The following is a 25,884-nucleotide window of genomic DNA, read 5'->3' as shown; positions in this document are numbered from 1 at the left end:
ACTGTTCGCAATTTCCTAGTTTTCTCCTTAAATTGGTCATAAAATGTGATGTTATCTTCACCAAAGTTGCAAATATCAACAAGAATATTTTTAAGCCTATAGAAACCAGTCATGACCTTTTGCCAATCACATATAGAAAGCAATATCAAAAAAGTTAACACTGCAACATGCCTAAAGTTTTCCAAAGATCACCTTGACACTACAAAACACTACTGGGAAAAAACATGTGGACAGATAAAACAAATGTAAAATTGTTTGGAAAGAACAAATTAATGCACTATTAATGGCGTAAAAAAAAAGAACTGCATACCAGCAGGAAAACATTATCTCAACCGTAAAATACAGTGGAGGGAGCATCATGACTTTAAGCTGCTTTGCTGTTTTTTGACCTGGACTGCTTGCTAGTCTGAATGGGAAAATTAATGTTGTCAGGGTGGCTGTCTGCAAGCTGACGCTCAGAAGAAGCTGGGTGATGCTGCAAGATGATGACACTAAACATTAGGGTAAATTAACTACAGAATGGCTTCAGAGACACAAAACCCGCCTTCTGAAATGGCCCAGTAGGTCCTGACTTAACCACCAAAGAAGCCAAGACCTGTCGAGGCATGACGTCTGGCAGATCTTTGAAGGTCTGCTGTGGTATCTGGCACTAAGCAGTCAGTGAGAGATCCAGAAGAAGATCCAGAGGTGGGGCCTCAAAGAATTGGACTCAGATGCTTGATTGGATTAAAATCTGGAGAATCTGAAGCCCAAGTAAAAACCATAAACTTGATATTATGTTCCTTAAAGCATTCTTGAACCATTTTTGCAGTGTGGCAGGGTGCACTGCCCTGCTGAAAGAGGGAATACCATTCCATGAAGGGGTATACTTGGTTAGCAACAATGCTCAAATAGGTGGTACATGTCAAAGTAACACTGTCCAAAGCATCACACCACCTATGCTGGCTTGTATTCCTTCTATAGTGAAAACTGATGTCATCTCTTCCCAAGTAAGTGACGCACACGCCACATAATATAAAAAAGATTGTTATTCATCAGACCAGACCAACTTAGTTCATTGCTCTGTGGTCCAGTTCTGATGCTCATGTTGGAGGAGCTTCTGGATTGGACTACCAAAGACATCCCACTATATCTGTACCTTTGGAGTTGCTCTGACCTGGTCACCTAGCCATCACAATTTGTGTCAGAGTCGCTAAAATACTTACGCTTGCCCATGTTTCCTGATTCCAACACATCAACTTAAGGGACAAAACAATTGCCGCCTAATACATTCCACCCACTTCTAGCCGCCATTGTAATGAGATAATCAATGTTATTCACGTCACCTCTCAGTGGTCATAACTCTGTGGTTGATACATGTACATGCACACAAGATTACAGACTACACACAAGTCATGACAGAACATGTACTCTGCTCAAGGTCATTACATGTATCCATGGTTATTGAGTATGCAGTGTGTGTTCAAACCTTAACAAGCTTGAAGAATAGGTAAAGAAATCTCATTTACACACAAATACAGAGCAAACAAATCATCAAGAATGAATGTCTGTGGCTACATCATGGTCATATTTCTCTCTATAGAAGCAAATTTTCCCTCAGGTCCTGTGTCCTGTGGCATGGTTGAGGAGAGGAAATGAGACAAGATAAGTGGAGAGGACGGAGGAGGAGAGCAGCGGAGAGCAGATAAAGTTGCAATGCTCCATTTGCCATGAAATATTCCCCTGTGGTACAAATACTTGAGGTGAAAGAGGAATAAGTTAACTCTGGAGAAGTTTGTATGTGTGCGAGAGAGAGATTGTGCCAGAGTGGCTGAGAGCGCGCCAGCAACTTCCTGGTGTCCGAGGTTGTGTGTGTATGCAATTCATGTGTGCATAAAAAATGTGACAATATTTGATGTAGTTCACTTCTTTATGTCAAAATGCATATGTGCTTTCATGTGTTTCTCTCTCTTTCTATGTGTGCATGTGTTTGTTTGTGCATGTGAGTGTGTGTGACTGTATGTGTTTGTATGTTTATGCTCGTCCACACTGAAATGTCTTGCTGCTAATAGATTATTGATCAGGGTCACTTTCCGAAACCTGTGGTGGCATACACACACACGCACACAAACACACACACACCTGAAAACAACTCACAGGCGACTACACACAAAATGCCTTTGTATCCTACTCATTCACTCATTACTATGACTAACTTGTGAAATGAATTAAGAACCACATTTTTGTCTTCTTCAGATGGGATTACATGACACAAAATACACTGTAAACAGGATCCTGAGCAATGAGTGATGTCCTTGGCTTTGAGATTTCTGCACAGTCATGTATTTCAAATAGTAATCTTTGGAACAATACTGTGTATTTCAGTATTCATTTAATACAGAACTTGTACATTCTTCGTATAGGTTTCTGTTTGCTGTCTTTGTTACATCCAATTTCTTAGAGGGTCATGGCAGATTCTTTTTTTCATTTGTACAGCACCCGTATGTGTGTTTAAAGATATTTTTTCTCCAATGGCTGTACAAACTCTGTCACCTCCGCAAAGTGAGAACAATTCATTCCATCAAAGCTGGACAGATGAGATGGCCCCATAGCTAGCTAAAATGACTGGTCTGTCTAAAGGCTGCTGGTTCCAGTGCTTATCTGGATGCAAGTTATTGTTGCTAGGGGGATTCATACACTGGTTTATACTTTGCCTGAAGGTTATTGGCTTCAAATCTATTGTACAGAACACAAGCAGCAGTGTAGTTAACAGAAATGAGACAAAACAAAATGAAATACTGAAGAAAATAACACCAGAATTGACAGTAGCTTTGATCACTGAGCACCTACAGTAAATCTATCAACAAGCATGTTCCTAAGTGACCAGTCAATTAATTATTTGTCCAATCCTCCATTCTATGCTTCCTTATGTGTCTTTTATGTAGTTCAGCCTCACCAGCTTATTATCCCATAGTCATAACCACTGAATAATATATGCTGGGCCTCTCTTTCCCCCCAAAGGGGCAGTGTTGGAAACGATGAGGCTGCTTCAATATGAATACTCGTATTCACTGGGGGCTTAAGACTCGTAGTTTTCATGTTCTTGGTTTCTATAAAGACCCACTTCTGTTAAACAATACAAGAAAAATTGCTGTGCACTAATGTCTGCTAAGAAACACTTTGAAGAAAGAATTGGCCATAATTTGCAAGATTTTTCTGAACTTTTTCAGATGGTTTCAGTGTTCATCTTTCCCAAGAATTTTTGCTGGGGCAAGAACAATCAAGTGGAAGAATTAGCCTTTTTGGTGTGAAATGACAAATCACTAAGCTTGTTTAGCCGTGCAGAATTTGTGCAATTTTATCATTCTTTGCATGATCACAGTCAAGAGAAGAAAAAATAATTATTTTTTTCAACCCTCTAACAATCTTTAGTGGGGCAACCTTTGTGTTTGCATTTGGTTTCTGAACTGAGGCTTTAATCAAAGCTCCTCAGGGCTTTTTGGCTCATTTTCTAGCAGTTCAGTGTGTCTTGTGGTTTGTTAGTGTCTCATTGCTGTGACAGGGATTTCCTGATGTTGGCCTCTCTGCAGAGCTCTCAGCCATGTGATGAAATCCCCAGCCGAGTAGTTGCCTCTATAATTACTGGGAATGCTTTACAAGGGTGGGACATAAGAGATATGAAGTGGGTTCTCTTGATGGTGAAACACAGCATAAAATGGGACATGTGAACGGTTTACAAAGATGAGAGCAGAGGCACATCTTGGAATTGGTCTACAGAATAAGACATTATGATGATAAAAAGGACATAGAATAGTTCCAACACATTGGAGTTAAATGAACCAGCTGTAATTCATTCATTTTCTCTAATAGTGCCACTATTTGCCAGCATGAAAAGGTTGGCAACAACAGAATTTGTTTGACACCATCACGAACCAAGCAGGGGCCAAAGGACTAGAGAAAAGAGGTGTCATAAGATTATAAGACATAAAAAATAATTTGATTAGAAAGTTGACTGAAAGTCATATTTACATTTTTGTACTAAAATACTTTTTAAAAAGTGATATACTAATTGTAACAAAGACATGAAAGTCATTTAAGCTCAAAGTACAAACACCATTTTCAGAACAGTTGGTACGTTTTCTACATGCAATAACAACTGAAATCTGTTATTTATGAACTTGCTGGAATCTTTTTCTGACAAAAAAGATTTTCACTGTTAATATATAAAATGTATATATATATAAAACCTTTTAGACAGAGACATGTTTAGCACTGTGCTACAACGGCTTTCCCTCTAATGACACACTACGCTATACAGTCAGTAATAGTTGTAGTTTTGCAAGTGGAATAGTTGCCCATTCTTTCTGGTACAATACTTCATCTGCTCAACAGTCCGTGGATACTGCTTTCTGATTCTCTGCCTCATGATACACCATACATTTTCAGTAAGAGACGTGAGGCCTGCAGGCAGGTCAGGCAACCGCTCACACACACACACACACACACGCACTATGTTCACAAAACCACCCTGTTGTAGCACATGGAGAATAAAGCCTGAAATCATCTTGCTGAAATATTCAGTGACTTCCAGAGAAAAGACACTGCTTTGATGGCAGCATGTCACTCTAAAAGCCAGCTAAACACATCTGTGTTAAAGCACCTTCACACATATGAAAGTCACCTATGCCGTGGGCACTTATGCACCCACATATCATCACAGATGCAGGCTTTTGCACATTTCACTGATTACAGTCTGGAGGGTGTTTTTCACCTCCTGTTCAGAGAAGGTGATGTCTATTTCTATGTCAGATTTCTGAAAAAAACCCTGAAATGTAGACTAGTCTGATCACAGGACATGTTTCTGATGTTTTTTTGATTTTTTTTTTGCTCATTATTTTGGAATCATCCAGAAAGGTGAAACTTTTGAATTTTACAAACTTTTCTTTTCATACTATATATTTACTGTATATTTCAAGATTTATACTTTATTATTTTATGTAAAACTTGGATATCTTTTCTCTCATACATTGACAGAACATTTTTCTAAGAGCTTTTTGGCTTGTCCACGTGGATGTAAGCAAACTATATACGTATATAACTATACCATGTACACCATTGTTGTTTATGAACAATGACATGTCCCACTGCAGTAGAGGCCTTTAGTTTCATGGACATTACTCTTGGGTTCCTTGTGACCTACCAGGCTACAGTATGAGGTAGTTTTCTGAATACAAGGCAACTAAACAACCATTTGCCAATGTTAACTTAAGATGGAATCTCTTGGCTAGAATACTGAATTTCATCATCTACGGTGCATGATCTTCGCAGAAGCTTCTCATTGTTTTGGTATGATAATTGGCTGCTCTACAGAGACAGGCTCTGGAAGGCTCCAACATCTTAAGGGAGACGAAGATCTTCAGTTATTGCCTCTGCTGTGCCAGAGTGATGTTTGAGTACATCGCTGGGATTATCTCAGTAGCAGTTGTGTTGTCCCCATAGAAAGAGGGTCTCTAAGGCCAATGTGATACTTTTTGATTTTACCTGGATGAACACCATGAAACACCACAAAGGAAAGCAAATATACATACTGTTGCTCTGGGCTTTGGGGAGGAAGTGGAGGCTGTCCAAGTGCTCAAGGCATTGTTCTGAAACAGTACCCTTATGTAAAAAGTACCATATTTTCATAACAATTGTTATTCTCTAGGCTGCCAAACCATATGCATTTATAAGACAACATAGCAAGAAAAAAGTTCAAGATCCTTTGAACAACCCCCCCGGAAATATAAAACAATATGAAAAATACTCTACTAGTTACTATACTAGACTCTCCCTGTATTTAATAAGGAAAGCAGCTTCTTGTGTTCTGGCAAAACGCCTTGAGAAATCCATCCTCATCTAGTACACCGGAGTTGGCAGGATGGAAAAGGGAGGCTGTAGCAACTTGAGAGACTGGACGAGACATGTCCGAATGCAGACATCTTTGCCCGGCCCTATTCTTTCCTGATAATTTCTAAACTCTCTGCTTTTGTCCTTTTGAATGTGTCCCTGGAGTCAATCCTAATACTCTTTGCAAATGTTTTCTGAAAAAAGCAAAGGTAATTCATTCATTACGACTGCCATATAGCTGTTAGAAGGAGACCACATGTAAGCCACCACCAGAGTGTGTGCTACTTAATCAACAAATCTGCACTGATGTCACAGTACTTTCCTCAAATTATTCACCAGACCTGCAGCACTTAACCATTAGGTGCTGTCCCTTCAATTTGCCTCAAGAGCGCTGCTCTGCGATTATATATGCAGATTAGAAATCTATGAGGATCTGCATCATGAGGCTGTTTTAACCATTGTAGGGGACTGCAGGCTGTAATTTAAAAAAGGGCTTAGGAAAATACTATCAACCACCTGTCCTACACATGCTTTTAACCATTAAATCTGTCATTCATTCCAGCACCTTTGTGTATCTATGTGTCTGTTTTCCAAGTGGATACAATCAGCTCATGAGCACAAAGTTTAAGAGAGACTCAGAAATAATAAGGGGCTTTCAGATAGAAAGTGACTTCCACGGAGCGACACAACACCATTTGCTCTGTCTTGGCTGTTGGACTCAGAGCAAAATAGGCATAGTTTTCAAAGTTTCTTGCAGGACTAGTCACCACATTATGATAAGTCTTCTGTAATAATAAAAAGCTATACCCCTTTACCTTATTACTTCAGTGAAGAAGCTTTCATAGGTCGTATAGGTCGAGGTCGAGTCTTAAGCCCCCAGAGTCTATGCTGGTTGCATATACAACTGCAATTCCAAAACTGTTGCTAGATGTGTAAAACATAAATAAAAACAGAATGCAATGGTATATGGTCTGCATTCATTTGTGTTTTTCTACCTATTGGCATTCAAAGGACTTTACACTGCTTCTTATTCACCCATTCACACTCACACACACACTGAAGGGGGAGCTGCTGTGCCGGCCAACGCTCACCGGGAGCAACTAAGTTGGGGTTCAGTGTCTTGATCAAGGACACTTCGACATGTGACTGTAGGAGCCGGGGATTGAATCAACAACTGCAAGATTGCTGAACAACCGCTCTACCTTTTTGCACCACAGTCGCAATAATTTGCAAATCTCATCAAACTATATTTTATTCACAATAGAACATAAGCAACATATCAGATGTTTAAACTGAGATGTTTCACCATTTCATGGAAAATACTAGTTCGTTTTGAATTTGATGGCAGCAACAAAAGGCTGGAAGAGTAATTGCTGCAAATAAAAAACAAATTGAGGAGCACTTGACAACTAATTAGTTCAACATGTCAGTAATATGACTGGGTATAAAAGGAGCATTTCAGAGAGGAAGAACCTCTCAAATGTAAAGATGGGCAGAGGTTCGCCAATCTATGAGAAAGTGCACCAAAAATGTGAAACAATTTCAGGAAAATCTTCCTTAACATAAAATTGCAAAGACTTTGATGATCTCACCATCTACACTATATAACATCATCAAAAGATTCAGAGAATCAGGAGGAATCTCTGTGCATAAGGGAAAAGAACGAAGGTCAAAACTGGATGCATGTAATCTTGGGCCCTTGGGTGGCACTGCATTAGAAACAGTCATGAGATCAGTGCATAGGCTCAGGAACACTTCCAGAAATCACTGTCTGTGAACAGAGTTCCATGTGCAATCCACAAATGTAAGTTAAATCATACAAAGAAGAAGTCAATGTGAACATGATCATGCTGATTTAAAATGGTCTGAGGCAAAATGGAAAACTGTTCTGTGGTCAGATTAATAAAAATTTGAGGTTCATTTTGGAAACCATGAACGTCGTGCCCTGCAGATCAGAGCTTGTTATCAGCAGACAGTTCAAAAGCCTGCATCTCTGATGGTATGGGGCTGCATTAGTGCCTATGGCATGGGCAGCTTACACATCTGGAAAGACAGCATCAAAGTAAAAAGTACACAGAGGTTTTAGAGATGCATATGCTCCCATACAACACATACTGCATCCATCACAACAGCGTGGCTTTGCAGGACCCATGAACTAGTTCATGGGTCTGTACCTGGGTCGGTACCCAGGAACTAGCATTCCTGGGTACAGACCATTCATTGATAGAAAACATTTGGTCCGGGAACAAAGGCCCAGGACTGTTAAGCATGTACAATCCTGCATCACAAAAGAATGGGTCAACATTCCTCTCCTAACACTCCAGCAAATGGCAAAAATATAAAATGACAATCCAGGGTAAAATCAAGGTTTATGCTGTCATAATATGTAAATTATTGTGACATTAAATTTGCAGCAACTATCAGCAGGAAATGAAATTATAACAATAAGATGCTAAATTAACTCACTCTTTTTCTGCTGTATTATGTACATTTGTGCATAATTAGCATAATTAGCATAATAATTTGTAATTTGTACATAATTTGCTTCTATGAGTTCCAACTTGCTCCAACTGCTACCTCCTTCTTTTTTACAAATCAACAAACTACAAAAGTTTTTAGTGCCATCATTCGAGCTGGTATGAAGTGAACATTTCACACTCAAAATACAAGTGTTTGGTAAGAATATTCCTTTCAGGACTTTGTGAGTTGCAATAGAGACAAGTATTCGAAATGGTGAAGGTTTGATTTTCCAGCTGAGCTAGCATAAGACAGAAGAATTATCAATATGTGGATGTTATCCTGAAAGTGCAAAAAATGAAACCTGCTTACTCTGCAGTCGTGTTGATGTAACTGAAATGCAACTAATCCACTTACTATCTCTGTTATGCACTTCCCTCTATATGGAGGGAGGGAGTGAGGGAGAGAGAGAGAGAGATAAGGGGAAACTGAACAATTTGTAATTAAGGCAGAACCACATTGTACCAGTGATCTGCATACTGCTAATTAAATCTGATCAGTGTGTATCTACTCATTGCCTGCATGTGTATCTTCCTGTGAATGAGTGTATGAGGGTGTATGTGTTTAATGTCATAAGGCCAGAACAGGGTAATGCCACACTCTCGTCAAGTTAATTAATTCAAATGTCCACCGTTAATTAATTTCAAACAGTGGATTATGACCATTCCCCTGGAAACAGCTTGTGAATACATAATATCTGCAGGGACAAGGTATGTGGCCGCGGTGTGTGGAAATGTCAGTTCTGTGTATTCTGGGAAAAGAGTGAGAGTGTTTTCAGTATGAGTGTGTTAAAATGTAAACTTCTAATATACTTAAAAAAAATATGTACAGATAATACATAGCGCTATAATGCACAGTATGCATAAAGGACAATGATGCTTTTTTTCTGTGGTTGCATCTTTACAATTGCATCTTTTCACTGGCAGACCTTTGGTTATTACGTTTTCTCTGATGTTATGTATTGGCAGAGATGTTCAAAAGTCACTTTTTACAAGTCCAAGTGAAGTTTTTAAGGCTGATTCCAAGTTAAGTTTCAAGTCCAAATTAAGACTCAAGTCTGTTATGTTATAAGCCTTGTCTCATTTGCTGCCATCCAGACTGTCTAAAACTTTGCACATTGCACAAGAATTCAAAGCAAAAACTGCATTTTCATAATTTCTTTGTTTACTTGGTAAGATGTTTTAAGTTTAAAAACTTTTTTTTTAAATACTTGTTTTACATAGAAAAAAAAATATAAATCTACTAAAAATATCTCATAATTATAAAATGAATAAATTAAAATGTACTTAATGCAGATAAATGTGCCCCCTGCAGTGCACATTATGTCATTAGATTATTATCACTTGTGCACTGATGTAAAACCCTGATTTTACTGTTGTTGTTGGCTTAGGTGTTGTGAAATATGATTTTTATTTAACTGCAAGTAATGATTATTTTCAGTAAAAATTATTCTGTAGATTCTTTTTTCTGCTTTCATGAAGGATGAAGGAACTAGTGAGAAATGCAGCCACAAGTGCTCTAAAGAATTATTAAAAGTAGATGACAATTTACTTTGTCAGTGTGACAGCCAGACCGATCCTGCTGACTGATCCTGTCTGCAACTTTAACCCAGACCCGTGTCATCCCCAGAGTGTGGAAGGGTCGAATGTTCCACGTGTTTTTCGTTAGGTGAGAGTGAATTTGAGATTGTTCCCCAGTCCCCAGTCGTGTATTCAAGCCTCAACTCGTTTTTAAGAGTCTCAAGTCAAGTCTGTGTGTGTGTGTGACGTAAGTGTGACTCGAGTCCCCATTAATGGCTAATGGGAGTTGAACATATACTATTCACATCACTAATAGCAAATACTTCAAAAGTTTATAAATATTAAGGAAATTATGTTTTTTGAAGCAGGCACTGGAGTCCTGATTTTATTAGCTGACACAAAGAGTGTGATTATCGAGTAAGAAAGTGATTTACAAAAAAAGGTATAAAGGGCAGCCAGAATCTACAGTCACACAGTATGCTGTGCATTAACATATTTTTCTGCAAAGAGCCAAGTAAAGGGTGGACCACCATTGACTGAAGATTTGAGGTGTATTTCAATCAAAGAAAAGTGACACTACAAGTAAAAACATTTACCAAAGGTGACAGTATAGTTTGAAAGAACGTCCAAAAACATGTCACATGGAACAGAAAAAGGGATCGACACACTTTTGACTTCAGTACTTGGTTGTATAAGGCTTGAAAATCGGTTCACTTACTTATCATGCTGTGACTCATGTTATGGATGTGAGTCAGAGTAGTTAACATGAATCCTGCTCACGTTGGGGTATACATTAAACACACTTAGTTTGACATGGCGATTATGCTGAAAAATGCTTTAACACACTTTGGTAAATGCGTAGCTCTGGCTGTGGAATGAAACATTTACCTAAAAAAACTGTAGGCTCTAATTTTCCCACTGATGCTATCACTGAAACTAGCTGAGGGCTAAAAGATAAATTTATCTGTACAAAGTTATCTACTCGCATGATCATTATGCCAATTACTGCACTCAGAATTTGGGACTATGTGAATTTGAATATAAAGAGGAAGTTCAGCTCTACACACTTTAAAGTGGAGCATCACAGCTGTTTTGGCTTTGGATTTCTGGCTGTCATATTATTAAAAAGCAAACACAGCACTATAGTGAGTTAAGAGTAACTTTTTTTGTAATAAAGTCCACTAAAGATTAAACTCAGTCAACTATCAGTGACACTGAGTGAGTGTACTTTGCTAAATGAAAATGCAGTGCTGGCACACAGCTGATGTCTTTGTGCTCAGTGGCTACTACAGTTTTTATGCCAGCACGGCAGCATTTATAGATTTGACAGAATAAGCTGCTGCTTATGTACAAGGAAAGGAAGGCGTTCAAGAGCAGGTATTGGTCTTAAACAGTTTATTAAAGCTAGCATATCATTTAATTGGTGTCCCCGTGTGGTGCTATAAGAAAGGAGAAAAAAAGAGTGATTCCACTCCATTTAAGTTGCTAGTTGCTTTAAAGAGCAACTATTTGGGGGGAGATCCTGGACAGGGGGTCACAGACCACACAGACTGAGTCCTAACAGGAATATCAAGGTAAAATAACTTTGTAAAACAAAGCAAACTTCAGGTGAAGCTGTAGTTGATGTAGATTTCACTTGATTGCCACTGATGACAGTCATAAATATTTAACATGTTGAAAATAATCTTTATGAGAACGATTGTTAGCAACTTGATCTTAGGACCTTAGCAGAGCAGAGCAGAGCTTGCAGTCGGCTCTTCTTTTGTAATTCTGCCTTATTCTAATTATCTTCAAGCCACAGACAGTTTCTGCCAAATAGCTGCTCAACCAGCAGAAGGGTAGTTTCTGAGTATGAGTAAATCAGGCAATATCACACCCTGTGCCTGATCCTGGTAGTGGTATCAGTACATCCCTGGTTATAATTACTAAGATAAAGCCTATATGCCTATAAAAAGTACTTCTGGTACTGGTACTGTCTGAATCCATTTGTGTCTGTTAGCTAGTTTTGTGTCTATCTTTAATAGTCTAAAATGATGGTTTCCACTGGTTACCACTGGTTTCCACAATTAAATATGGAGCAGAACAGGGTGTTCTTGGAGTACAGTTTGGCGGCTTAAACTTTCAATATCTGAGGTGCAATTTGGCTCGATACTTTGTATGAAGCAATATCCATTTTAATGATAGCATTATCAAAAATTTTCATTTAACATGGCACGTCATGATGTGCCCTTTTTGTCCAGTCAAGTTTGGTGATGAAGGGATTTGTTTGGGCTTTTGGATGATATGACCTCTGAGACAGCAGCTGGAGGAAGAGATGAAATGATCTTTGGAGGAAAGGATTAACATTCTTATTCATTTTGTCTCATTTCCTGTCTTCCCTCAAGGGCCAATGTGACTTTCATTCTCCTGACATTCTGAAAAATGTTGCTAAATGTTAATGGGGACTATTTTTACATGGGTCGCGACCATGTCTGGCACACACGTACATGCCGGACACTCACATACCAGACACACAGGAATTTGGACATTCGCCCACACAGATACACAAAAAATTAAATAAAAATGCAGACAGTAACAGACCTAGACACCCACATGCTCAACTACACACCCTTCTACACTACAATTTTGGAGCGTATTCTTGCTTCTGAAAAATATTAATTCCCACTTCCCCTGCTCCCTAACCGCAGTAAACTTATTGAGTTGTCAAACTTTTCTTTGTTCAGTTTTTTTTTTTCTATTTCTATTAACTTAAATTTAACTTTTGCGGTGGTACTGACTTCTTATTTGATATCTTTTTTAATGTTGCAGGGGACACAAAAAAGCTTAGACATCTGACAAGCCCTCTGCATGTGTCTGCTCAGTGGAGCTCTCATGTTCTGACGTCCACACTTATTATCACTGACAGCGTGTTAAAGTCATTTCTTTCCACAGGCTGAAGGCTGCAGAATTTCTCAAGTAGTGAGCACCACCCGCTAAAGGTGCCATGATGATTAAATTAAATACACATTACATGTGTTTGATTTTCAGACACTGTACGGTGTAGACTAGTGAGTGATACTTTTGGAGCACAAGCAAATGGAAATAATTACATATTATAAAAGAAAGCTGCACCTCACTTTGTCTCAAATCATTTTACGCTGATGAACAGAAGCTGACTTGAATCAAAATAAGAATCACAAGGTTACATTCCCGATAAAAATTATTGTAACACACATCTAAGAAGCGCTTTAGGTATTCGATTAGGTGGAAAAGTGCTATGTAAGTGCTTGCTATTTACCATATATTGACTTAGCAATATGGGGCAGTGTCACACAAATGCATCCCTCCCTGATGGTCTACCTGCTGAGCCCGGGCCCTCCCAAAACACTGCAATACATCATTGTACAGTAAAGCTAATATTCCCACTGACATGTAACCCACTGTATTACAATAGAACTGTTGTAGTGGTCGAAAGACCAGCCAAAGCACAAGTAGATGGAAATTTCAAAAAGTATGCTCTTGAAGATGTTTCACATCTCTTTTGAAGGGCTTCTATAGTTGTAAAAGACCTGAGGGTTATTGAGGTGACATATGGGTTGCTGGCACACCTGCTCATCAAGTGTGTTGTTACAGTCAGAAGTAAAAGTCTGTAAAAGTGTTAAAACTGTCTAGAGATGGTCTGCGTTATAAGCGGCTGGTAAGTGGTGTCAAAGACCAGCTCCTCTGTTTACTGATGGGTGTTTCAGTGTAACATAATGGCTTTCTGGTCCTCTCTGGTAAAAATGCGTATGATGGTTTCAAAGGCTGTTGACCTTGAGATAAAGCTGGACTGATTTTGCAAGTCTCAGCTTAAAGAGTTGGAATCTCCGTGTTGTACTATGCACTTGTGAAGGGTGAGCTTTTTCAAGTGGTGAAGATTCTTCTATGCTTCATTCTGTGCGTTGCTTACTACACTACATTGCATCTTTGTATATATTTCATTGCTCTGCTTATGTCAGGGTGTTTTATCCCTAGGGTGGGCATTCTTCTGCCTCACAGTGTGGCTGGGTTTAAAAGATGCAGAGAAGCAGCACCAGGGAAACAGTACTGTGAGGAGATGGAGGCTAAAAGCAGCATGTGCATGAGTACAATTCATCACTAAAATTAGTGCAAATAAGAATTTTGCTGTAGATTGTATTATCACATTTTTACAGCTGATTGTGTTATTTTTAGTTAGAATTATATGAAGGAGGACAAATATTTTCACAGCCAATGAGAATAAATTTTCCTGGACCACATATTGACAAAGTGTCCAAATTATAGATTAATTTATTTACCTGAAACGTATCACATTCACATTGTGGCACTATACAAAGATGAAGAGCACTGTTGATTTAAAAACATCCCACCATGTCCTAGACTGTGGGCTAGAATAAAAGACAACATTAAAATTGCTATTATTATGAAGAAAAAAAAGCAAAGACCAGGACCATGCACCCCAGGTGACAGGCAACAAAAATTAAGTGTCTTCAAGTGTTGTAGCATTCTTTTTTTTATCATAAAAAAGGGATGAACAGAAAGGCAAACAAAAATTACCTTTTATTCTTCAGAGAAAGTTGCAAGTGTGAGGCACCCAAAGTAACATGCTATTAAAGTTGAACAAAACCACACTGGAGCAGTTAGACTTGCCACAGCACAACATTTCCACGGCAATAGGCCTGGAATTATAGCCTATACCAAGCTTTGCATCCATTCAGTTACATTTACCCGGGATTGTTTACAATGCTGCAAAGTCAAAATCAATAGGTCTTGCCAAGATGGGAACAGCCTAATGCTCCATTAGAAATCTCTGCTATTCAATTACAGCTCCAGAGTTGGAGAAGTTTCAGCTAGCTCAGGTCCCTAGAGAAGAAGCACAGAGAAAGTATGAGGCAGAGAAAGGGAGTAATAAATCTAAACCTGACAAATGGCAAAAATAAAGTTATGGCATCCTCCCACCTTCACCCACCTCCCATATTTTTAAATCTTCTTTGAAGCAGCAGTGTAGGATATGGATGAGAGGAGCTCTTTAATTGCAGTTGCTGTGAACTTCTTCATTACATTTAAGCATTCATTAATGTTTTTCAATCTCACCAAGTTCTCCTTTTATTGGGCCCTACCTTGTAAGACATGCCATGCCTCTCTCACTTCATAAGCACAAATCTACTCTATAGCCACTAAGGGTGTTCAGAAGTTTTTTTTCTCACCAGGAAGTGAGACCCTTGTTCAGGCAGTCCACTACACATAACTAGGCCTGTCTCCGGGAATCCAGTATCACTACAAGGGTAAGAGAGAAAGAAAAGAATAAACAAAAAACATGGGCTAAAGAGAAAGAAATGTCATAGACAAAGGGTAAAGAAAGAAAAGGTCTAATAGAAGGGTAAAGAACCAAAGAAAAATAAAAGTCAGCTAAAAAGATTGAGAGGGGTAGCAAGTGGGAAGAAAAAATGAAGTTTTCTTTGTGCTTCCTGTGATGGTGATAGGCCGTCATGGGGTCCCTATGGGGACAATTATAGGGCCTAGTGGCAAGAGCCTCTGGTTGTGTGTGTGTGTGTATGTGAAAGTGTGTGCTTGTGCGTGTCACTAAAGACAGACCTTTGTGGGGAAAGAGGAAAGAGGGCGAGATACCGAAGGAACTTTGCATGTACGATGTAACTTAAAATACACTGACACAGTGAAATACCATACAGACCCTGCGTCTCTAAAGATTTTCCCAAGCCCTTGGGGTTACAATCACATTAATGGTAAATGCATTATTTCGTTTAGAGTATATACAGTATGTACAATATAAAATCACCCATATAAACGAACAAACTGTAGAACAAACTGAAACAATAAAATAAAATCAAAACATACTTAAAATGAAGCAGTGCAACTAAGTGATAGCCAGTAAACGACCCTTCGCTTGGTCAACTGCTATTGTCATCAGCATTGTCTGCACAGCTTACAGTATTTGCTGATGGTCCTGTTACTGGGCCTTCACAGATACAAATGCATTGTATTTGGCCATATTAGAGGCCTGGCAGAGCTGTAGTACTGGAGAGGTTTTGTGCTGAGCATGCCTTTCACCTGCTGTGCAAGCTGGACAATTGTTGTTTTACTACACCAGACACACCAATAATGTGGGGGATATGTTATTTTAATTCATTTTCTGTGCTGGTAACTTACATAACGTGTTAATCACAAATGGTTCCTTTGTTTTGTTTTTGCCAGCTAATAGACTCTGCTTAGGTTTCCACTGGAATCAAAACTCTCATTGGCTCTCACCTGATATAAACAAAGTTTAGCCTTTCTCAGTTTTCTATTCTGTCATGTAGTTGGGCTTCTATTGCATCTGTAGTGCTAGGCAGAGAATTGTAGTACTTGACAAAGAATGGGCATGTGCCCCTGGCCCAAACATTTATAGCTAAACGTATATGTGAATCCCCAATTATATTTATCAGATATCCTATGTTGCTTTGCTGCTATAAGAGGCTGCAGTCCAAAGAAAAACAAGAGCTTTAGTTGTTTCAGGAGGTGGCCTAACATGACATGTTTATGTTCAAACAACAAGGCCTTTAGTGGCTGTGTTAGTTATGACAGAAAAAGTATTGTAATCATTGTAGACCTAGAAATAAAGGCAATTAATAAGCTGTCTTTTATGTGGGATTCTACTATTAGTTTGAGATTGTCGTCCTGTGAAGTACGACAGAGTAGGTCATTTCTACCAGCTGCTAAAAAAGACCAGCGGATACGTATTAGAACTTGGCAACATCTAGCGGCAGTAGTGACCTTCATGTAGTATTTAAATTCTCCAGTATTTGTAAGTTGGCAGGATGGTGTGATGTAGGGATCACATAACGGTGATTTCTCACAGGATACCTGAGTTCATGTCCAGCGTAAAACAACCATTACTGAAACAACTGTAACATGCTAAGAAAGCACAGATATTTTAAGGCAAACAACAACTCTTTTCGTAACCTTAAACATACTAACCTTTAGTTTGTGCCTAACCATAACCTAACCTGCCCTGAGGTTTTTAAACCCTATTTGAAGCTTGTGCTGAAATTTAACCTAAGTGAAATGTTGCCACATCATCAGTGATTTGTAATGGCTTTGAAAGGCACATTTCATTTAGACGAATTGTTCTGGTCATTCCTGTTTACCTGCCACTTTTCCTTCGACCTGTTGCTTCCTCTGGTCGCTGATTCAGATTACCAACATCAATTGGTAAAATGGCTTTAGCCCCGCTTGATAGGTGACCAGCCAAACCTTTGTCGGTCTCTATCAGAGTGGTTACTATGTGATCTCCCCACGGTGCGTATTCTGGATTTTTACATCTGTCCTACACCACATGGCTCTACATTATTGTCAGAACAACTCGAGTGCGTTGTGTCTGGTATCTTCCAAATGCTGAAGAGTGATGTTGCTCCCACACTGGCAGAGATTTTGGCTCCTTACTAGCTTTATTCTGCACCACACAGTGTTTCCTCCAGGTCTTGTGTCTCTTAAAAATTCCCTGCTGGCTCCAAATTCTTGCTGAGTACTGTGCTGTGCTTCTCCAGTGTCTTCCAGTTCCTGCCTTGTTTCTTGCAGCGCTACCTTGCCAGATCATCTATGCTGCCTTGCTGCCAAGTGCTCAAGTGACCCACACCTACTATCTGTTATGTGTTTGTTTGATAGATGCCTAAAACGTTGGCACTTTGTGACTGAGTGTTATGCTCTCTGGTAAACGCCACACACAGTCATAAGTTGCTTCAAAATCAAATCCAAACATGTTTGTGCTGAGGTTTGTTATGCCAAACGCACTAGCGATGGGGATTTATTTGACCTCATTCTCAAGCTACAAAACAAAACATGACCATAAATAAAACATTTCACCTGTCCAGGAGATACTGAAACTAAGGCAAAAATGCAAAAATTGAAAAAACAAAACAAAACTTAAACCTAATCCGCACTCTTTCCTCCAAATGGTTGTTCTTTTTATTAGTAGTTTTTACCATTTTCCTGTATTTGCTCCTTTTCTCCCTCCTTACATGTTTAGGGCCGTTTTCACTCTCTGACCCTTTTAATTTAATTTTCCCCTTTCTCCGCCGCTCTCTCACCTGCACTCTGTCGTTTTATCTTTCCCCTTCCTGCACTCTGCCTTTTTCCCTCCTACCCAGGCAATCTAATTTCTCAGTGTGTTGTTGTTGTTGTTAGTGTGTGGTTTATATGCAGCGTTCTGTATTTAGCTCTCTCTGGGAGTCACAATGTTCCATTTACCTCTCCCACAATGCTCTGCTGAGGGATGGCCCTGATTATGCAAAATGTGCATATATGTGTGTGTGTGTGTCTGTGATGTTTTTGAATAAGACATAATACAGTTGTGTGGGAGGTATGTCATCTTCATCCTCTTCTCCATTTTCATAGATCTCTTTATACCAAAAAATGTATTTTATGAAAATTTAAATTAAAGTGACTGTCAAATTCTTTCTCCTAATTCTTATTTTTATCAAAATACACAAACCGTTTGCTACTGGGGACATCATAAATCAAGCCTAATAAATGAAGCCAGGACCACATAGTGAAACATAAACCTACCTAAGATACAGTTTGAAATTATCTTTCATATCCTGTGAATCAGAAATCTCAGTTTTCTAGTGTAATTTTTTTTCTTCACTCACTAAGATATATCAAATAGAAATGGGCTCATTACTCATTACTACTCCTGAGGAAAAAGAGCAGGAAACACCCACTGGTGGTGAATAAGACAGTTGCTGTGGGTGTTTTGCCCTCAAGAGCCACAAGAGGAAACAATTAGTCAATTCCACTGTCAGTGGCCCAACTCTTACTGTTCCAAATGTTACATCTGTTCCAAATGTTACATCTATAAAACAAAGGTACAGTAAGTAAATATCATGAATTTCTTTGCCACAGATTTCTTGTCTCAACAAATTTAACAAATAGTAAGGGTATAAAACTTTTTCTCCTCTTTTGTGCATCAAGCATTAAAGATCTTCCTCCTCTTGTCTCACTCCTTTTCCTCTTCATCCCTTCCATGATTTGCACAATCATGGATGTATTATGAGAAGTGGATACCTGGATGCTCAGTGGAATAAAATTCTGTGCATATAGACTCACTTTGTTCTTTAATAGCTGTAGTTTTCATTTACTTTTCTAAAGAAGCAAATTCTTTTTCTCAAGACTTCCTTAACATGTACGGGAGAATCCTCTGACTGCTAATTTTCTCCTTTAGACAAGCAAGGAGCAATATTAGAGCTAGTGTGGAACAAAGTGTGAACATACAAAGTAGACTGTGACAGTTGTAGGTGTAAGGATATTTTGTAGTTTAGTGAACTAACTGTTAGTGTCTCACTAATTTCCTGTTCCAGAATCCTATTTATCTGCATGATCTTCTTTCCTCCTTTCCCAGTTTTCCTTCTTCCTCTCTACAGTTGTCTTTTGTGCCCCTAGTTCTCAACAGTATGTATGTTCAAAAAACAGACTGTAAACTGTGTCCTCTGGGAGTTTAGTGGATACTTCTGATTCAGCATGCTCCCCTCAATGCAACCACACTTCACAGCAAAAGTGCGGTGCCTGTCAATATCAAAATACGAGCATACCCGCTGTTTAGAAAATGGGAGGGCGACCTGCTGCTTGCTTTCATGTAGGAAGATAAGCTCTGCCTCACAGAAAGACCCACATGCACTCAAACTTGCACATACACAAATGCACTGGCTTCCTCGCTGACACAAAACATCAATATTGGCTGTAAATAAAGTAAAAAAAATAAAACATAAGTAAAAAATATTGAAAGCAAAAATATCTATAGATACTTGAAGGCACAGAAAACCCTCACAGAATCACAAACACAGTGGTTGACAATTACACACACAGTGAATACACACCTACTGTACAGCTTTCCAATGAAACATTACCCCAATATTTAAAAATGCACAATTTATTTTCTCATTTTTCTTTGAATGATGCTCTCAACTCTTTATTCTTGGAATCTATACCTGGTTTCTCTCTGTGGATTTAGAAAAGTGAGCGGGGAAGTGACATTTTTTGATAAAGAAAATACATTTTATGGTGCACAATCATAGCTGATGTCCTGATCATTTCATCTCAGCTAAATAATACTAAGGTTTATCATTAGACAGTAGTATATAAGTCACTTCCAAAATCTTGAGAGTAGAGCTTGGTGGTGCCGGTTGTATTTATTGGATGGTATACATTTTTCATATACCACCATACTGATACATAAGTTACAGACCAGCTGTAGTAATTCAGTAGCAAATTGTATTACATTAATCAGCACTAAAATAACTGCAGGATGTTGGGAGTATGTGTGGTGGTTACATTCAGTATTGAACTCGTAACTTGGCATAAACTGGCGTGCTTTACTTCCGATTTGTGAGGCTGATTACACAAATTTAATATGCATATTCCCTTTATGAAGAAAGTGAACAAAATGTAGCGAAACAATCCACTGAGCGGGTGAAAGACTTAGCAATAGTCAAACAACTGACTTTTGCTACACTTGAAAACTAAGAGAAGATGCATGTCCTGTTCATAGTCCTCATCATGACATGCATTTGTAGCTATGTGGGTGAAAATCCTGCTTTGTTGACATCTTAACGTTGATCACTGACCTCCACCACCCAACAAAAATCGTTTTTATGAGTTACTCACTTATTTATTCCTGTGAAAATGGTCTCTACACAAGCACTAGTTGATCCTCCTTTTATCTTTTCTCTTAAAAGCCTTATTCTCTTCCTTTTGAGTCTCTTCCGTATTTTTTTTTTTACCTCTTTGGTTCTTTACATCTACATTCACTCATTCTGAAACATCCTTTGTCTCACTTCAATACATCTTCTCACTGTCTTTCTCTCCCTATCATTCATTTGCCTCTATCTCCAATTTGACCTTTTCTCGTGTATTTTGTCTCCATACTATGGCCATGTAGATATTTTCACATACTTACATTGGTGCAGTTTTCTGTATTTCTCTGACCACTATATACCATATTATACATGACAATACATGTAAACATTTCTCCTGAGTAACTGCTATCTACCAACTTATTCAAGACAACCTTATTCCACTCTTCTCTGCTCAGCCCTCCATTTCTATGCTCTGGTAGAGCATAGGGAGTGCTTAGGTAGTGGTCATTAAATATTATAAATGAGAATGCTCCAAAATCAACATCAGGTGGAAATCAATGAAATTATCTGAAACCCTTCCGGATTTTTTATTCTTTTATTCTATCCACTGCATACATTTGTAATAGTGAACAATTTTTGAAGGTGTTGGAATCATAGAAAGCACATTTACAGTGTGGTGTAACCCAGGCTTCTTTTCAAATGTATCCAGGTTTGTGTAATAATGCTTTCCAGATGAGACAGCCTTGTTTTTGAATACCCTTTTAGTAAAAAGAGTAACCCAATCTATGTGAGGTTTTTGTTTTCTGGACCCAAATGCATTCACACAAGAGTAGTTGGAAGTGATGGAAAAGCTTTCATACAAATGAAAAACTAATGAAACCAAAAGTGAAAGACAAAAACAGTGAACAACAAACAAAGAGGCCGACGATAACGTAAAGCACAATACGGGGGGGGGACATCTAAACTGAATTTCAAGAAAACAAAAGACACTACGACAGGAATATTGTTTACAAGCGATTGAAGAATCAAGATGATGAAAAGAAGAGATAAAACAAACAAGATCTATACAAAACATAGAGAACAGTATATTTCTAAAGGCTAATCTTCCGAAACATAAAAAAAACCTGCGGGAGAGCTGAGCGCAATCTGTTACAAACACTCTGGCGCTGGAGAACGGAGGGAGGCAGGTTAAATAGGACATCACACAAGTGATCTGATTGAACCAGTAATTAATGGATTGCACCACTGCCAAAAGGGAAAAGACAGAGGGGGCTGAGGGAAAAAACAAAACCAGAGGGTGGAAAGCCTGTATAATCAGACCTGGGGCAGGGTGAGGGAGTGAGGGCTGGCGGAGGGCAGTGCGTAAAGGTGGGCAGAAGAAGGGGCAGAGAAAGCAAAAGGGTAAAACAAACGGAGTTCAGGCCTGGAACCATGGCAATCCATTGGAATAAACTAAGGTCTTTGTAAATTAACAATGTCATCATGCTTTTATTGTTTATCTGCACCTCTATGATATCAGCATGTTCCACATATTCATAAGTCACAATTCAAGCAAAGACATATTCAAAGTAATTTCAGTTCTTATTTTGAAACAAACTCTTTTACACTATTATTGAACCAGTCCACCATCTCCATCTTCCAAAATAGTCAATATTCATTCATATACAGGGGTTCATATTCATGGGAATTCTCATTGTATTAAACTGTGCTCTTCTTTCAAATTTAAGAGGGGATTGATTTTAGATGTATGAGCGATTTATGTATTTCTATGTGTGTGTCCTTACGGAGAGGTAGTTGTTTTTCCTTGAAGACTGATGATCTATTTTTCATTACTATTTGTTGTATTTGTCTGTTTTTTATTTATGCAAGATAAGTTCAAATTCAAAATAATGTAGCATTTTTTTCTGATCACACAAACACACATACACACACAGTCATGGTATCTTACCCTACGAGACTGGATCTCTTTGACATATAAAGGTAATAAGAATTCAGACACTCCCTCCAGCCTGACACCTTCCTTGGTCACCCGGAGATTCCCCATACCATCCTAAGAACACAGACAGGGAAAATAAATTTGCTGGTTATTCATATAGAATAATATGTGGAGTTAAAAAGAAAGAATAAAAACACAAAATTATGTTAATGCAGTTTCCTAATCCATTCATTTCCTTTGCTCATCTACCTTCAGATGAGTTTTCCTTCAGTAATAATTATAAATGATGCCATAATCTGTTATAAAATCATACACACAGAATAGCTTGAGAATTGCAATTGACAGTGTCAAGGTATTACTTATTCATTTGAGTGGAGATTAGTGCATATATCTTCAGCTCTCACAATAAGAGTAGGTCAGAAGTGTGTTCATTCTACAGTTTCGCATCCTACCACAGTCCTGTATCACTTTTAATATGACTCAATTAAAAAAAATCTAAAGAGCCAGAACATAGGCACAAAGATAAAAACATTACACTTGGAGGTTGCAGGAAATATTGAGGGTATTATTGTGAACATTTTCCAGCTCTTGCACTTACGAAATAAATACTGTATGGTATTTGCCTCATTCAATTTATCTTTCTAATTTGTCCTGACTAAATATCATGTTCTCTGTCAGTATTTATGGCATGTACACTTGTTAAGGCCTTTGGTTTTGACAATTTAAGATGGTACCCAGTAGTAATTTTTAACATTAGTCATTAATGAGCAGTGCAATATTGATGTGAGATGAGGATATTGTGTATTGATACAGGTCTGCTACATGCACAGTGACATCCTGTTTTACATTGAAACCTTTTACCAAGCTCCAGTTTCTGAATATATTTTTAATATAAATATATAATTATTATATATAATTATTTGAGAAATATTCTACCAGCTGTTTGATCAGTTTGCAGATTAGCATCTGTCACACAGCTTTCAGCTTATGACCTTCTGCAAAAAAATTAAAAAGGCAAAACCAATCAATCAACCTATCTCCAGGTTTTGTTACTTTTATGTGCCAGTGCATATCTCCTCTTTTTCATATCTCCAACATGTTCTCCACAGGGAATAGTGGAGTGGCTTCTGTATTTGGTGGGTGGGCAGGTGTTAATGTCAAGCCCTAAGCATTATACAATATCGTATGTCCAAAAACTGGGGAAACAGATTCAACAGGACAATAATACCATAATACACTTGATGTACAAGATGCTCTTTGCAGTTAGCTTTGTTAGCATACAGCAAGAATAAATTAGGTGAATTTTAGCAATTGGCAAACTGAAAATCTCATGACACATTTAATTTTTGTCGATATGACAAGGTGCTGGAATTTTTGCGTACAGAGCAGATAGAAAACTCCACAAAAAGATTTAAGCTTGGAAACACAGAAAGATAAAAGAGACCCATGCTGAGAAAACCCTGAGTCACAAAAGCAAGTAAATCAGAGGACAGCTAAGGGATGTGGGGGGTGACAGTGGGGGGCTTCTTCAAACAGAGGTCAATGCAATTACACATTTCAAACTATACATTCCACTTACATTACAAAGAGTTTAGAATGATCATGTTTGTGAAGCCCTTTATTTTTACTTCATAGGTTACACTCTAATCTCTATATTGATGATTACAACTAACCAAAAATAGTGAGGGCATGGTGCTTGTTTTGTCATGAAAATTAACTATTAAAAACATTTTATTTTGCTCATACACATTGGTTTCCCACATATTTGATACAATTTTAGAAAAAAGAAAAATCTGTATGGGATTTTGAGCTTTGCAAAGCACAGATTTGAGTGTATATGGTTTATATCACTCTTTCTAATTAGCGAGCTGGCTGATAAAATGGCACTCAACCAGTTTGTAATTAGGTAAGGAGGCATTTTTCACATTCCACAAGTAAATGCTTAAAAGGTTCAAAAAAGGTGGATCAGATTTTTATGATAAGATTAAATTCATTTTAAATTGGATAACAGAGGTTCCTACACAGCAGCAGTTGCTGCACCATGTCACATTCATACTGTAACTGGCAGTAGGAACAGCATACAGCAACACCACAATAGAGTTCTGGTCAGCATTTGGTGAGGCTTCTGGGTATTGTAGTCAAAGTCATGGTAACAAATGTCTGTAAAAACATATGCTTGTACAAGAAGAGCAAAACTTTTATTAACAGTGGTATAATAGTAATGCGAGAATACCCAGCTGAGCTGATAAAAAATCTACTCAAACACAAAAAGAATGAAGTTTGATTGTTGACTTGGAGAGAATAACCATAGCTACCGGTAATATACCAAGTTACAAAAGTGTGCTAAAATGTCAAGTAGATAATTTTACACAATCGCAGTCCTGAGTCAACATTTAATATAAACTTCATAATTAAAACTTTCTTATTATCATGTTGGGCAAATGATCTTTAAGGGGATAAACTTAGTAAAAGTAAAAACATTGGAATGCATCAATTCAGCCTTCAATTGGAATAACTCAGTGTCTTTCGATGACAACATATTAGTTGTGCTTCCTTGGTTCCTAGCTTTCTTTTTATGTTCACAAATATTGATGAAACTGTCCATGAAGATAGGAATTCTGTTTGGAGTGCAGCAGCAAATTGTCATTAATTGTCAGGTGCAACAAACCAACAAAGCCTTTCAAATTGGAAATGTACTCAAGGCACAAGGGAGAGAAAAGACTGAGAAAGAGAAATTGAAAAGATGAGAATAGAGAAGACTAGGAGAGATTGGGAAAGATACAAGTGGGGAAATTCAAAACTCAAAGCAGGATAAATCATAAAGAAACAAGAAAATTTGAGCAAAATAAGACTAAAAAAGGCAGAGTGTAGCTCATCAGCTGTGACAAAATGCATGGAAAAAAACTCAGGGCTGTGGCGGCTGGTGAGCTGCACTGGGAGGATTGTGTGTGGAGGTGTACTACCGAGTTACACGTGAAAAAAACAAGACAAAGAAAGAGAAAAACTAATTTTTAATTAAAGTTTGGTGCTTTTTAATTTCAATGCTAAAATTAAAGCAGTTTTTACAGATTCTTCACGCATATCTCCAGTCAAATCAAACCCAACAACAACAACATTGCTAACGAGAAGAGTTAGAAGTGCACCTTCATGCTTAACTACAGAGTGTATAACATGAGAAAACAGGAAAAAGACAAATATTATGCAAAGAAAAATAAAATTATATATTTAGTTTCCACATTGCACTCACTGAACAGTTGTTTTGAACTGTCGTGATAAAAAAGCCAATGACTGATGCTCAAAGATATTTGGGATAAAAATATTTTTCCACCTCAATAACTACAAAAATGTATAATTCTATGTTGTTTCCTGTTGGGTGATCAGCATTGATCTATTTAAATTCCAAATCGGTAATCACACTGAC

At 38.1% G+C, this 25,884-nt stretch overlaps 1 protein-coding gene across 7 annotated transcripts in view; it reads right to left on the bottom strand.

Annotated features, from left to right (window-relative positions):
* LOC137124272 (zeta-sarcoglycan) overlaps positions 1–25,884 on the bottom strand; it is a 315,366-nt gene that overhangs the window by 81,128 nt on the left and 208,354 nt on the right. For all 7 annotated transcript variants that reach the window (XR_010913939.1, XR_010913938.1, XM_067499090.1 and 4 more), the window contains one exon: positions 22,476–22,577. Coding sequence is in view for 5 of the 7 variants with exons in the window: in XM_067499090.1 (XP_067355191.1) it covers positions 22,476–22,577 (102 nt within the window). In the remaining 2 variants the exon portion in view is untranslated. The remainder of the gene's footprint in view (positions 1–22,475; positions 22,578–25,884) is intronic.

Source organism: Channa argus, chromosome 3 (genome assembly GCF_033026475.1).
Source record: "Channa argus isolate prfri chromosome 3, Channa argus male v1.0, whole genome shotgun sequence".
Lineage (NCBI taxonomy): Eukaryota > Metazoa > Chordata > Actinopteri > Anabantiformes > Channidae > Channa > Channa argus.
The sequence above is the reverse complement of the archived record's forward strand: the minus strand, read 5'-3'. Positions and strand labels throughout refer to the sequence as shown.